This window comes from Lissotriton vulgaris, chromosome 8 (assembly GCF_964263255.1).
Source record: "Lissotriton vulgaris chromosome 8, aLisVul1.2, whole genome shotgun sequence".
Lineage (NCBI taxonomy): Eukaryota > Metazoa > Chordata > Amphibia > Caudata > Salamandridae > Lissotriton > Lissotriton vulgaris.
Genome location: NC_141696.1, coordinates 424,948,408 through 424,964,550, shown reverse-complemented (window position 1 = coordinate 424,964,550; position 16,143 = coordinate 424,948,408). Strand labels below are relative to the sequence as shown.

At 46.4% G+C, this 16,143-nt stretch overlaps 1 protein-coding gene across 1 annotated transcript in view; it reads right to left on the bottom strand.

Annotated features, from left to right (window-relative positions):
• The window catches only part of NIPA1 (NIPA magnesium transporter 1), a 90,827-nt gene extending 75,682 nt beyond the window's left edge, over nucleotides 1-15,145 (bottom strand). The window contains exons 1-2 of the mRNA XM_086934189.1: nucleotides 14,864-15,145; nucleotides 12,709-12,756 (exon numbers count right to left, since the gene is read on the bottom strand). Of these exons, the coding sequence (XP_086790315.1) occupies nucleotides 12,709-12,756; nucleotides 14,864-14,987 (172 nt within the window). The 5' untranslated portion in view covers nucleotides 14,988-15,145. The remainder of the gene's footprint in view (nucleotides 1-12,708; nucleotides 12,757-14,863) is intronic.
• Between the last annotated feature and the right edge of the window lie 998 nt (nucleotides 15,146-16,143).

Genomic DNA, 16,143 nt, shown 5'->3' with positions numbered 1-16,143 from the left:
TTTTACTGACCCCAAGGAACTGCAAAAATCCCTGAAGCAATGGATCAAGGAGCACCGAGGGGACCGGACGGCGCCTGCGGAGGAGCATACTGGCAATGAAGACCTGGATGAGCAGGACTAGTGAGGAGAGGGGGCGCAGTGGTACCTTCTGGAGGCTCAGATAATCTAGCCCCTGCGACAATCCTCGTCTGTTGGACCGGGGGGAGCCCACTCGGGGCGCACCACTGCAGTGAGCGGACTTCTGGACATGAGATTGCGGGTGAGATCTGCACAAGCCACACGGGTTATGGTGGAGGGCGGCGCTCTCCATGACACTGTTAGTCTGATCCGGGGTGGTTTTGCTGGGGCCCTGCCACATGGAAGGGACAGTTCGATCCGGGGGGGGGGGGGGGGGGGGGGGGGAAGCCCGTTAAGGCGGGTACGATACTGCTCTTATCACTTAAAGCCGCACTAGCAATTGGGGGCGCTGGCGTAGGGGCGGCCTATTGATATTGCGCAGAAGGAACGACCGGACTGTGGTCGATAAGGACATTGAGTGTGCTACCTCTGCCCTGGCGCTTATAGTGCTTGCGGCTCTTCTTGAGACTGCTTGGGGAAGTTTGAAGACGGGTGGGGGGGGTGAATGCAGGGATCTCGGTCACACCAGGTTGGGGTTGGTTGATTGTGGGCGGAGGGGGGTAACGGGGGTTCTGAGTTCGGGGATGTTTGGGGGAAGGTCCGACATGTGCTCTAAAATGTTATGTTCTGCAGGGTGGGTGGGCGGCTGCCGCTCCCGGAGGGGGGTGGCCCTCGTCACTACATTACAATTGATGTCCTCTTTCACTGTTAATGGCTAACACGACACAGGCAGACTTACTATGTGACTCGGAGTCCCTCAGGGCTATTACCTGGAATGTGAGGGGATTAAATGATTACCGGAAACTCCGCAAGGTGCTGCACTACCTACAAAGACACCACATAGACTTGGCGCTGCTGCAGGAAACTCACCTGCCCAACACCAGCAAGATGCTAACGCACAGGGGGCTCCAGGGACACTCCACTTACGCAGGCTTCACCACACACGCTAGAAGGGTCCTCACCTGGGTCAACCCGAAAACTAAGCTATCCCTTGCCCTGGTGAAGGCGGACCCGGAGGGGAGATTTGTGTTGAGCAAGTGCACAGGCAAGGGCCACAACCTACTGGTCATGAATGTCTATGGCCCGAACTATGACTCCCCTGACTTCTATGCAACAGTTGCGGAACATTGTACTGAATGGTCCGCTGGTAATATGATTTGGGGTGGGGACTTCAATTTCACTTTTAGCCCTGATCTAGATAGGTCTGCGGGCCCCGCCAGGCGTCCGGCGGCGGCGGCGGCGCAGCACATGCAGGCAGAAATGTTGAGGCTGGGTCTGGTAGATGTATGGAGAGAAAGACATAGCGCCAAGGGGGGGTACACGCACTACTCAGCGTACCACAACATCCACACCAGGATTGACTACTGGCTGGCCTCACATACCCTGTTCTCCATGGTCAGGGGCTGCAGTGTGCTTCCCCGCACACTGTCGGACCACTCCCCGGTGCTGTTGGAGCTGCATACTCCCCAGCAGAGAATCCCGCCGTTCACGTGGCGTTTCCCACCTTACTCGTTGCTGGATGAGGCATTCAGGGCTGATCTGGGAGAGGACATAGACAATTTCTTTATCACCAATCTGGGCTCAGTGGACAGCTTCGGGACGATTTGGGAGACATTTAAGGTGTACGTGCGGGGGGTGGTCATGGCGAAGCACTCCGGGGTCCTGAAGGCAATTAGGAACAGGCTGAAATTTCTGGAGGGGCAGATAGCAGACTATGAACGCTGCCAGTTACTTGACCCGAACCTGCCTGGGGACGAGACCCTGCAAGAACTTTTGAAAGAGTTTCACGAGGAGGCGGACAGGGAGGTACGACATTTAGGAAAATATGCGACAGCACGCACATATGGGGAGGGTGACCGCCCGGATGCACTGCTTGCCAGGTTTATGAAAGGCACCAGGCGCAAACAGACAATCGCGGAAATGCGAAACTCAGGAGGGGAGACACTTACGGAGGAGGCAGACATTCTGGCGGAATTCAGGAGATTCTATGAGGAGCTATACACCACTAAAATCTCGGGGGTGGAGGATCAAATTGACAACTACCTCAGCTATATCAGGATGCCATTCCTTGAGAATTGGCAGAGGGAATTCCTGATGTCCCCTATTCACTGCGAGGAGATATCCGATGCGTTAGACACCATGAGAGCGGACAGTGCCCCCGGGATAGATGGTCTGACGGTGGCCTTTTACAAGGCGTACAAAGATAAGTTGCTCCCCCACCTCTCCACCCTCTTTGACGAAATTTGTGAGTACGGCGCTATGCCACTCTCTATGCGGGAGGCACTCATTGTCACTATACTTAAACCTGGTAAGCCCAGCGACCTACCAGGTTCATACCGCCCATTGTCCCTTCTTAATGTGGACGCTAAACTCTACGCAAAAGTGCTGGCGACCAGGCTGGCACTGGTGGCTCCTGAGTTGGTAGCCCCGGAGCAGGCTGGGTTCATCCCGGCTAGGAACCTCACTTACAATATTCGCACGGTCATGGGAGCCATGCAGCACACTAGGCATGACACCAAAGCCATTGCGGTCTTTCTTGACATGGAGAAGGCCTTTGACTCCGTGGAGTGGCCCTTCATGCGCAAGGTACTGCAGAAGCTGGGGCTGGGAGAGCTCTTCCTCCAACTGCTGGGCGCCCTTTATCACCAGCCCACGGCTAGAGTCAGATTGGGTGATGCAGTCTCGGAGCCGATCTCCATCAGCAGAGGCACGAGACAGGGGTGCCCCCTTTCCCCGCTACTCTACGCCCTGGTGGCGGAGCCACTGGCGTGTGCGATTTGGGAATACCACTCGTATGAAGCCATCAACTACACTACCTACAAGATTGGTATTTCCACATATGCGGACGACACCCTGCTGTATGTCAGGGACCCGGCCAATAATCTTGCGTCGGTACTGAGGGAAGTTGTGAGGTTCGGCGCACTCTCCGGACTGAAGGTTAACTGGGCGAAATCAGTTGCCTTCCCACTGACCCCAATCACTGACCCCTTCGAGATGGACTACCCGCTCCAATGGTCCACCGAGCCGATAAGATATCTGGGCATTATGCTTCACACGGACCCAGACGTCATGCTGAGGGAAAACTACGGGGTTGCATACAGCAAACTCGTGGATGACGTTGAGCTCTGGATTAAGCTCCCGCTGTCTCTGATGGGAAGGGTGGCCTTGATGAAAATGGTTATTCTCCCGAGGTTTCTATTCCTATTCAATAATCTTCCGATTGTCCTCTCGAAAGCCTTCTTCGCAACCCTAAACAAACTCCTGGTGAGATTGGCGTGGGCCGGGAAACAACCTAGGGTGCAATGGAAGGTACTGCAATTACCATATGAGCAGGGGGGATTAGCTGCCCCGGAACGCTATTACAGGTCAGCGCAAGCCTCCCACCTTCACACTTGGATTCATGGCAACCAAGACATTCCGCACGTGATCCTGGAACGGCTGTTCGCAGACCCTACTCCGCTTCCTGCTACCATTTGTGGCCCCAAAGACCGCAGGGTTGGCGTGCTGGACTCCCTACTGTCCACCAATCACGCATGGCATTCTATCTTGCAGAGGCAAAACAAAGAGCTGATGTACGCTCCCAACATGCCTATACAATGGGCGCTTTGGCTACCAACCTTGGCGGAACCGGGTGTCCATAGGGCCCTCCACGAACTGGGTGCACGCACTTTGGGGGACCTATTTGTGCATGGAAAGGTGAAGACGTGGGCACAGATCTCGCATCGGAGGGAGAGCTCCACATTGCTTCAACGCTTTCAGTACCATCGGGTTCGTAGCGCCCTATTAGAACTGCTGGGCCCGGACATGGAGGAACCCCCCGCAGTCCCGGAACTGGTGTTTGTCATTGACACCGAATCCCTGAAGAAGCTGATTACTAGGCTATACAGGATAGGACACGAGCACACGGCCCTGCTCTACACGAGGGCGCGCTTAGCCTGGCAGACTGACCTGGGCACCCACGTCGATGACGGCATGTGGGCCTACTGCTGTGCGGCCTCCAGGCGCATTTCCCTGAACGGGAGGCACCGTTTGGTCCACTTTAAATCTTTGCAAAGGGTATACCATACACCGGAACGGCTCCACAGGTACGGTCTTCGCGACACCCCATACTGCGAGAGGTGCCAGGCCCAGGTTGCGGACTTCCTGCACTTAGCCTGGAGCTGCCCGGGGGTCCAGAGGTATTGGACCGGCGTATTTGCTGAAATGAGCACTATAGTGGAGTTGGACCTGGCAATGGACCCAGCCCTTGCTCTAATGGGATACACGAAATTGATTCCCGTCTCAGTTAGGAAACTGGTGAGCATGGGAATGCTCCTTGCGAAGCGGGTAGTCGGATGAGGGGGCCATTACCTACACTCAAGCGTTAGGCTAGCGACATGATGTAGTGTAACACGCAGGCGGAAACATACAGTGAGCTCCTTCCGCCCAGAAGTCGCCCCAAGAACTTCTGGGGGTTGTACCGGACCTACTTGTCCTACTAGCCGGACGGGGATGTCTCGGAGGAGGGAGAGGGGGAGGAACGAGGGAGTGCCATGCAAGTGCCACCTGATTCACCTGACCGGGGTGTTCCCCCGCACAACTAACGCTCTATAGGCGGTAGGAGATACCCCATCCCTAAAGGTGTGAGAACAGGGGGGAGGCACTCCGGATTGATGGAGAGCGGTATGCCGCACTAGCTACAACAGGCGATCGTGACGCCTGAGAGCTTACTCGGAGAGCACAAATGGGGGACCAGTTAAGGGGAGGGGGGTGTTTTCAGGGTAGGGGATTGGTTGGGAGAAAAGTTACAAAATGTACTGCTTTGTCCATTTATTCACAATGCACGCTACTTTGCAGATGGTACAAGCCTACAGAGGAGGGCCTGCCTCAGCTGACCTCCGGCGAGCTTTTGAATTGGACTCTATGATATTAATGTGTCATTGTATATGTCATTGTTGTTGCACGGAGACCTACTGCCTGCCCGAGATGGGTTGTAGGCGAGCGATTATTTGTACTTTGTGACGTGCTTTTTCATAATAAATAAAATAAAATAAAAAAATTAAAAAATGTGATAAATTGTGAAAATAAAGTACAGTCATTACTTGCCCAAACACACGAAGGAATACACCGCATAAAGCTGCTCCTTTTGAATGAGGAAACATTGTTAATATGGATGTGGGCAACCAATTAAATTAGCCCAAAACGAAATGCAGCCACAGTTCACAATAAATATCTCTTAGGTGAAGACTGTTCTTGAATAAAAGAGTAGAAACACTGCCCTTGGTAAAAATGTTCATCAAAGTGCCACATAACTTAGACAGAATGTGGAAGAAAGTTTCTGTAAGTATTTGAAAGTCAGTGACTCTTAGTATAAACTACACAGAAAAATGCAGAAGGGTGATCAGGCCGACAAACTCTGTAATGAGTACATCTGAAGAGACCGGATACTGTATGGCAGGGGCACTTGATGAAAAGGAGATACACTACAGTCAGCAATCATTTGGTGAATAGTGAAGTGAATCTAAGGCAGAGAAGTAACATAAAAGAAGACTCACCAAGCTTGAAAAAAGGACTGGCATGCCCGAGTTGAGGCTGACGGTGTCATTTGTCACAGGTGGGGCTGGGGCTGCCAGAAGGTTACACAAAGATGGTTCAAGCTTGGGTTCTTTGATGTAGTTGCAGAAAGTATATAAATTGCTGTAGAAGAATTTCTTGAGAAGTAAGTCCTTTGAATATGAATCCACGCAGGGTTTGTAGTCCAAATCGTCGCCAATGTTACAAAGATAAGGAAGTCCAGAAGGTGGTAAGTTCCAAGAAGCTTTATTCAGTGGCGGTTTTACCGTGGGGGCGTTTGGGCGCCGCCCCCCCTGTTTTCTCGCCGTGCGAGAAGAAGGCAGAAACAAATGGTAGTTATTTATTTATAACTACCATTTGTTTCTGCCTGCCCTTCTCGCACGGCGAGAAATCAGTCAGCAAACTTCCTCGAGCTCGAGCCTCAGGGCAGGGGGGAGTGGCTTGGGGGAGTGGCTTGCCCACTGTTGTGAATACGGACTGTTTGGACAGCCTGAGAGGCTGTCCAAACAGACAGTATTAGCAACAGTGGGCAAGCCGCTCCCCCAAGCCTCCGCCCACTCTCCGTTCTGCAGCATGCAGGCCAAGAGGAATGACGTGTTTAGGGCAGCCGGCCGAACCAATCAGCGCCGGCTGCCATGGAGGGGAGGGAGGCTGCCTGCAGCCTTCAGTGACGACGAGGCATTCAAAAAAATCCAGGATGGCGTGCGGGAGTCTGCAGTCTCGGCCCTCGAGACAGGACTCGAGTCGAGAGCCAGAGCGGGAAGCCAAGCCAAGGTAAGTTTTTGTTTACATTTATTTTATTATTTTATTATTATGAGGCTGTCTGTTATTATTGTCCAGCCACCGCCAATTTTACGCCCCGCCTATTTCAAATGTCACCAGCCGCGACTAGCTTTATTGAAGTTACAGAAGTATGATGTTGTAGCCAGGATGGTAAGTAGGCCTGTAAGTATCTCTTTAAGTACACCCCACCAGGAGCTGTTTCATTTAGCTCAACCTAGAGTTAACTGTCACACAGCAGCCACAGCACATTCTATGACATTGTGAACATTCTAAGTATAGCCAGGCTGAACAAGAAAGGAAGACAGGGTGGACAGAAGGAATAGGAGGAAAGACCTTATAACACAAAGCAACATTCAAAGCCTGTAGTATTTTTTTTTTAAATGTGTGAACGCATGCACCAACATGCTTACGGTTGACACGCAGCAAGAGTCCAATGGCTTTCAAAAATACTGAGCACCTAGCACGCAAAGGAAAAACACAATCTCAAATCAAAGTCAAAAGTAAGTAGATTGTTTAGTTAGTTAAAACCTTAACAATATTACACCATAAAAGCACATATAAACCATTCAATAAAGTTTGCCAATTTTTAAAACATAACATCAGTATGTTGCTGATAATATATTAAAACACTGTTGATTAATCATTCTCTAATTGTTGCTGAATCCCAGTCTATTTACATCAGTGGAATCCCAACCATTTCAGCGGACCTGGTCTGTTAAAAATCACTTGCTTAACTTATGAGGAGACATGATTACCAGATTCTAGCTAGATATTTTGGAGTCAGTTTTCAGGGCCTGTTCAAAGGAGTTAAGAAATTTAATCAATTTGCAATTCAATTGCAATCTCAAATCAATTACATTAACTATGAGCACTATTGAGAAACACACATAGATTCTCTTTCTTTAAACGTACATAGTTTGTTCTTAATTTTCTCAAATGCACAAACTCGCTTCTAGTCAACAAGTTTTGTACAGGCCAATATGCCTCAACTTCTTCAGGGCTAGAATAGCGTTTAAAATGTAAAATCAGTTGCCTCATACCATACTGTATATCAACTGCCCATCACCAGAGCCCCATGGTGATGGTCAGAGACCCATAGATGACCAAGTCATATTATTTGGGGTCAAGAATAACAAACAAAAAGTTTACATGTATATTTTATCCAGTAGACAAGTATGCCAAACTCTCTGCAGCACAAACCCTTTGGATGCACGTTCAAATTATGACAATGCGGATACATGAAACAGGATTACTTGCCACTAAGGTAAGGTTTATGTCCATATGAATAAAATGTGCAAACTTGTACATATGGTTGATTAATGCAAACCCTTTGTTAGGGGGAGTGCTCTAACAAAATGCTTTGAGCTCAGTTAGCATTATGATAATGGTTCCACTAAGTATACTTTTACAACATGTAACAATTTGAGGCTATTTGTAAAGCTCCCTGGTTATTTGCAAATACATGCAGAAGCATGAAAGGGAGTTAAGCGAACCTTTGATTTACAAACAAAATGTGCAACTTGAAAAAAAAAAGTTTGGCAAAGCTATTGTGCAAATCTTGTATCATTTCTCCGAGGCATTATTTAGTAAAACATGTTTGACGCATGCCAATTTTTAAAACAAAGATTAACAATGGAGAATCAGTGTACAACCATTATGGGCAACACTAACATAAAATGCGGATCTGATTCTTAAAAGAGAGTCGCAAAAGTACACTGCAGGTAGATGTCCCCGCACAGGTACAGATTTATAACTTTCAGGAAAGCACATGAGTTTAAAGAAGTAGGCCTGGAAACAGTTCTACTAGTAACCTTTTGTGAACTCCATTTTCGCACAACCAAACATACACACCAGTATTTGCTCATGTGAAAATCTGCTAAGTGACTAGAAATTATTGTTTCCTACACTCCTTTCCCCCACACTGGAAAAGGTACTTGTCCAACCTTTTCTAGTGTGGAAAAAGATTGGACAAGAGGTGGTGAATACCCTTGAACATATAGGTTTGTGGATGTGACTACAATCACATGGCATGCAAACCTTAAAACTACCTCTTACCACCCACTTCTATCACTGTATGAACATTTGCAAAAAGGCAGCAAAATCAGGGCCTTGCTAGAATCCAAACTCTAATGTAAGAGGAGCCATAACATAATCATAGTACATATACCCAGAGACTTAATATAATGAGAAAACTGCCATCTTTCTCACCTTACCTGGAAGGCACCAAAAAGGGACACATGATTTTTTTACAGGACAAGTAGATTTCTGAAGTATCACATCCCTTGGAGAAGTAGATATTTTCTTTGAAATCCACACCCATTTAGCTGTGCGCAAAACATCTGAAGCAAAACATACCATTTCTCAACTACGTTACTTTGTTATTGAACTAGTACCGATCAAACCAGGCATTGACAATCACCAGAGACTGTTACAACGGGAACTCTTTTGGATTAAGTACCTAAACACGATATCTCCAACGGGACTTAATGATAAATATGATTTATCGTGTTTTTTGTAGAGATTTGGCATTGACTATCACCTTAGCACGTGATCTTATATATTAGTACATTGAATCTAATGTCAATCGGACACAGTATATGGTTATGTAATTATGATACTATGCTTCTTATATTTTTATGTTTCATAACAGCAGGTCACATTACCATTAGATCTATCTCTTTAGTTAGAATCATACAGCTCGAACATAGTTTTTCAGGAACATTCAGTGCTAATGATTGTGGAGCACAGGAACGTTCGGGATTCATAAATTACGATGACAAAATATAACCATTGGCATTCAACAATGGTGGTGCTTTATAATACTTTAACACCCAATAGTGAATTGAGCTATTAACCTCATTTCCTTAACTATCCATACAGTTAGTCAGCTTTAGATAAAACGTGCGTGACAACTATTGGATCACGCAACTGACCAAAATTATAATAACACTCATGATTCACATCGCGCAGCATCTACCATAGTTGTTTCGTGAGCGACTATTATCATACTATGACATCAATCGCCAGTAATACATATGACTTATAAGCTGTATCACCAATTATTAGTCTATGTCCCCTTTTTTTACCGTTCAAATATGGTGCCGGTATATCAGTCCACCAGAGGGACTAAGTCCGTTGTTTATATCAGTTTAGCGGTCAACACCAGCACGAGTGATTACAATTTCATTGCGAACATTATTTCAGCGTTTATATTTAACCGAGCGTGACCACCTTCGTATCATAAAACCGATTACCACTAAAACAATGTACATCACTCACAGCAAGGGCTAACACCAAGGAGTCAGTGTTTACATCTTTTACCATTCTAACATGGCGTCTGCACAACAGTGCACTCGCTCGACTCTGTCCATTGTTTAATATTATCGTTAAACACCAACACGAGTGTTTAAAGATTGTTTGCTAGCGTAAGTGCAGCTAAAACCGGCGTTGCCTGGAGCGCAACGGGGATTATACATTGAAAGACGAACGAAAACATAAGGTATGCACAACTCGCACTAGGCAAGCAATCATTTGACCAAAGCTGGCAGATAGCAGCAAGGTGATATATTTATTTTGGTATCGTTACAGGACACCGAGATAACAAACGCAACAAGGTATGACCTTCTTCTAAAGACTTGTTACGATTTAAACATATTCTCGTAAATATGTTTGTTTAACAAACACATATTTTGCACTTACAGCGTCTTTTCGTTTGAGCCAGAATAAGGTAGGCTGAGATTACGTTTTTACTAAAGACATAGAGAACATGTGATTCATTATGCAACTAGACAGTTGTGATGTCGTTTTTTTATATTTTGTGTTCACAGATATACAACTGCATTTGAGGTACACAAGAGATTATCACTGATATATATGCCAGTCTATTCAGGTATGAAAACATGAATAATAGCACACACACCAGCTCCCATGTGGTTGAACAGATTTGGATATTTATATTATTTTATTTGTGATTTTTTTAGGTTTTACCCTGATGAAGGCACTAATCAGGTGCCGAAATGCATTGGGCTTCATAAAGTCTTTGTAATCACGAGAAATGTCAATCTTTTGCATCAAACCATAATTGATTCTATGTAAATTACGTTTGCATCTATAAGAATACATGTGATGAAAGATATAATTTCAACATTTGATAATAGATTGAACATTGAACAAAACTAAATATAAGAAGTTTAAAAACATGGAATACTGTGAATAAATTAATTAATCAAAGTGAAGTGCGGAAGCATCTAGTGAACAGTGCGTGATTAGTGGTGTCAACAGACCCACCCTTACCGCAGATCTCAGCCTGCCATTCAGTTTCTCATTCTCTAACAGTACTCAAGGCTTGTGGCTACAGTATCTTGGAGTTGCAATACTAATGAGTATGGGAAAGATGCATGAAGGGGTACAGCTCCTACCGTGCATCTGGGGCCAACAAGTCGGTGGTAACTTGAAGACGTCTACAGTATTAGTGCAGCGCTTCAGAGCTGCAGCTCTCATCTTCAGCAGTTGCGGCTTCCCTAGGCCAGTTGCAGGCGAGATACTTGTGCATCAAGGTTCAGCTCCAATTCCTACATCACCAGTCTCTCAGCCATTGAGGGTTCCAGATTTCATTTGATACTTCATTTTTTTGCAGAAGGCTTGATGCGGATGACACCCAAATGGATTTCAGAGATAGGGAACCCCTTCCACACACTGGTCTCTCCTAGCTTCACTCCCATACAGTGTCCCATACAGTGTCTCCGTCTTTCTGACTATTACTCACAGTGGGATTCACCTCCTGGACAGTCTCTTCTCCAGCAGGTCTAGGCACACTCCCCTCTTTCTCATCAGGCAAACTTCTAGGAAGACCCTAAGCTCCTCCAGCAGAAGGTGCAGATTTGGTATGATGCCCCCTCACCTCTGGGTGACTGGTTGTTATACAAACACCAGCCTGGTCACACAGCTGTTCCAGTTCTCTGTATAGTACTTCTCTCCTCCTTGGTCAAGACAAACATAGAATTGGACCAAAGTGGGGTGGTTTGGTTTCAAATTGTATAGACATTTTCCAGACCGGAGATGTGGATCCACTGTCTAGGGTTTCAGTACTAGCATGAGGTGGTTCTCTTTCCAATGTTATTTTCTGGCTGTTGCTTAAACACAGCCTTTGTGCAAAGTGATTGCTCTTACAGCAGTTAGTATGGATACTGGCTCCAAGCTGAAGTATCCTAAACAAGGGCATAATCAAGTGTTAGATCTCTACACCTGGCTGTCACCAGCTTCTCAAGGTGGTAATCAGTGACAGACAGAAGAACAGGCAATGTCTAGAAGCTCCCTCACCTTGAACAACAGAAACTACAGTCCCGCTCCTCATCCCTATCATCTACCAAAAGGCATTGTTCAGTAAGAACTAATCAGAAGCCCTTTGCTAACAAGGTCCTCACTGAATTTCTAATGGGAGCCATCTTTCTTCACTTTTGGTTCTGGGTCGCCAAGCTCCAGGCACAGGACTGCAGTACATACACTTCCACTGCCAGGGGAAGCTGATTTCACCCTCCATCTCGTGCCATGAGAAACACAGAGCATCCGAAATGGATCTCACTAGTTCCAGTATCCAGACTCTCACCAAACAGTCTTACTCACACTCTTAGTCACAATACTGATTCCCAAATCTAGATATGCTGCCACCACCGCTTGATGTATCTCATCTCGGGTGAGGACTTTGGTTCTTTATCGTCCATGAGGAGATTCTCTCTGTTCTTTTCAAAGTCACAAAACTGATTCAGGACCTCGCTTTACCAGGTGCAGGCCTAGGCCTCTGCACGTCATGCTAAATTAGTGGGATAACGGGGCAAAACAATAACTAAGGACACCACTTTCACAAGCAGTTCAGCGTGCAGTGCTAAGTACCTATCTGTTTAACATGCAGGGAATATTCCTGTAACAACACACACAGGGTACAATAGAAATGCATAGCACCCAGTACAAGCATAGCATGGGCATGTTCCTGAGGTAGAGTAGTAAAGCAATTTAAGGTTCTTTTGAGGCAGCACAACTAAGATCCACATTCAATGTGCGTGATATTGCTGCTAATGGTGTCCAGGCGCCTTTTCACCTTATAATTGCATATTACACAGACTAAACTTCTTGTCCCCAATAAAGCATTTCAACCAAAAAGATTTATTTACTTACACAGTGATGCTTTCCCACCCTGTAATGCGGCATTTTAAAATCTTAACAGAGCAACAAGCACACACATTCAGTAAAGATACTCACTTGCAACCGTGCCTGCCCACCAAACAATGTCAGTTAAATAGGAAGCACCTGTGAAAAGAAACATAAAAAGAAATAGTGCGGTCAATTCGCTGGCCAGCATTGGGACTTTTTGATAAAAAAGGTTGCATGCATGATGACGTGGCGAGTGTCTTCAGGGTCTGGTTCGGTAATCATTTTTATTGTTTTCAACAAGCAGTGAATCCGAAAAACAATATTCAAAGATGAAAGTGGGTAACATTAAGTTGATTCCTTTTGATAGTATGTTCTCCCAATAAATGTGTTAAATCAAATATGCCCATACAATATGTTTACATCAATAAGATGACATTTCCAATATGCACTAATTACATTATTCAAGTAAACGAGTTCATTATTCCCTTCTTTTTTCTCATCTCCTCCTCATACCTTGGCTGAATATTTCATTCCTTATTTAAACTTCCGTAGATTGTTATTTCATTTATATATGGTTCTTTGGTTTACAGACATTTGGATTCGAATATTTCTCACAAAAGCCTTTGTTTTAGATGGTCTTCATTAACAGATAACCAGAACGTTAATGTAAACCTGTTCGTTTTATATTTATTCTTCTCAATAAAGCTTTAAACTTAAAAACTGGTAGAGGTCGACGAGCCATTCAAACCTCGAGCCATAGGCCATGGTCTGGCTCAATTCGAGGTCCTCTTGGACCCTCGAACCCAAAACGAGCTGAGTTTTAACGTGGCTTCTGCCTGTCACCCACGCTCTACCATAATGCACCAACAATTAAAAACAAAGCATAAACGTTTGGTATAAAGCATACATCTTTAGAATAAAAAAAAAAGAGAAAAAGAGGTAGCTATGTAGTGGGGGATTTGCATAACGAAACCAGAAAACCTAGGACTAATCATGGCCGGCTATGAATAGATTGTGTGATCCTAGGCAAATATTTTCTTTTAGAGTCCATTTACTTTGTTATTACGTACGAGTGTGCCTTCCAATACATGAGTTCAGAGTGCGTTGTTCAAAAATAATCTGGTGCATTAAGGTTAAATATTTCTGCACATTAAAGAAATATTTTCTTATTTACTTTTAAGAGACTACCATATCCCATGATGCGTGATTTAGATGCCAATTATTTTAACGGCACGGCTCGTGCACCTGTTCTTAGAACCAAACCCTATCTTTGTTAATTTCGCCCACCTCTAAAACAGGTAAACTTCATAGTTTTCTAAGACTCCTTCGGCCACATGCATCAACCTATTTAGGAAGGGCAAACGGTGCGAATCGGTAAATTCGTCCGTTTGCGATTCCTAAATAAGTATTTGGGATGCATCATGCATTTTTGCGAAATTCGCTATTTTTAGCGATTTCCAAAAATGCGATTGCTTTTAAAGAATCGCAAATTTGCGATTCCTTAAAAGCAATGCATGATTGTTTTTACTAAAATAAGTTATTTGTACAAAGAACTTTATTTACCAGCCTGTTAAAATAGCTAAGAAAAACATTTACTAGTAAGTACTACCATGTGATTATTTAATATAGGGGTGTACTGAAGCAAGCCCGATGATGAAGCATGTCACAATTTTGTGAGTGAGGGCAGTATTTTTCCACTGAGCACCTGTTACCTCTAATCTAGAGATCCACACACACTTCTCCCCTTGGTGTGTTTACAGTTGTATCTGGGGAGGCTAGAGTAGTGATGTGTTTTGTGCCTCTCCCCATTGTTGTGTGCGAGAAAAAAATATTTAATATAGATCATGCCAGAACAAATATTGTTTGGGGGGGTGGAATAGATATTGAACTTATAATGATGTGTGCGTTATTTACTGCCAAATGGAGAGTACACGAACAGAAGAACTAGAAACCCATTATTACATTCACTTCTATTGGAAGTGCCCTGCTAGCAGTTTGGGAAACTTGCGAATACGGTCGGTACTCACAAGTTTCTCAAACTCTGCTAGCAGTGCCCTTCCGATAGAAGTGCTCTGCCTTGATAGGCGTCAAAGTAATGAAGGCCCAGGTTTGGTGAAGGTGGCACTTTTTCCGCGAGCCCTAGCAGGGGCAGGCACGAGAAGCGGTTTCGCGTCACACCAATAAGGAGATTCCGTGCCAGCCTCGGTGCTGATGTGTGAGAGGGACGCTGAGCTGAGGGACAGGCGGAAGTGGGGCAGTCTACCTCGCAGGCGAGCCCGCAACATCCCCCGCTTCTGCAAGACGAAGGGGGTCCCATTCACCAGGCTGGAGGCCACGGCCAAGCTCACGCCCAGCACGGACAGCGGCGGCGTACCGGCCTCCTCCATTATCAATGAGACTTGTGTCCGTTAGCGAGAGGGGCGACAGATGAGAATGGTGAGAGCGCCGCGCCCTCATGCTCCGCCCCCAGCGGCGGGGCCAACAGAACAGCTCACCTTGGCTCCTCCCTCTGAGCAGTGACTCATCGCCGCGCCCCTACTGCTGCAGGGAGCCGCCCTCTCTGACAGGCAATTACACCGGGTTTATTCAAAGGTCACACTGGGAGGGGCCGAACATTATATAAAGTCGTCCGTATTTATTTTAATCTGGGCGTTGCTGCATTTGTTTACTTCAACAGTCTTGGATCGTCAGTGGCAGCTCTAGGACACATTTTGAAGTGTAGTCTGCTTATATTCGTTGTTAGGTCTCGTAGCGAACACAGCGTGTCAGCGCTGTGTCTCGCCAGAGATCTTTTGTTGCCGACTGTGCTTCCCAGGAGACAGTGCCGGCCGCGCGCATCGCCTTTGAGGCGATTTGAAACTGGAACGCGCGCTGTGGCCAGGCGCTATCTCCTGGGAAGCTCATGCACCACACACGCATGCGCATACACACAGACACACACACACAAGCGCCCATGCACGCACGCACATACATACATACAGAGACACCCCCCCCTCACACATACACACGCGCGCACACACACACAAGTGCACGAGGCCCCCCCTCCCCCGCCGTCACTGTCTTACACATACATACACACACGAGCATACATACACACACGAGCATACACACACAAGTGCACCAAGCCCCCCCAGCCTTTTGAAACTTACCTGGCCAATTTCGGGGACTCTGCTCTCGGCACGCGGTGCCCAACCTCCTGCTGGCGCGGCCCCGGGGCTCTACACCGCTCACAGGAGACCCGGGCCGCGAGACGCATTGACTCCGCCTGCCTCCTCTTCCGGTATGGACGTGGCCCCGCCCCCGTCACAGGCGACCGTGCCTGACTTCCGGGGCGGCCGCGGCGGGATTCCGGGGGCATTTTAATAGCAGCCTTGTAGTATCGTAGCAATTATACACGAACAGAGGAAGTGATTTTTATATACATGTTTGTAAAATGCTGTTCTTTTACATTTATTACTATCAGTTACAGGCAGTATATTCCCACAAGCGTTCTATAGGTCATTTTTCTTACAGGAAGCCGGTGCATGTGCCCGCTTTTGATAA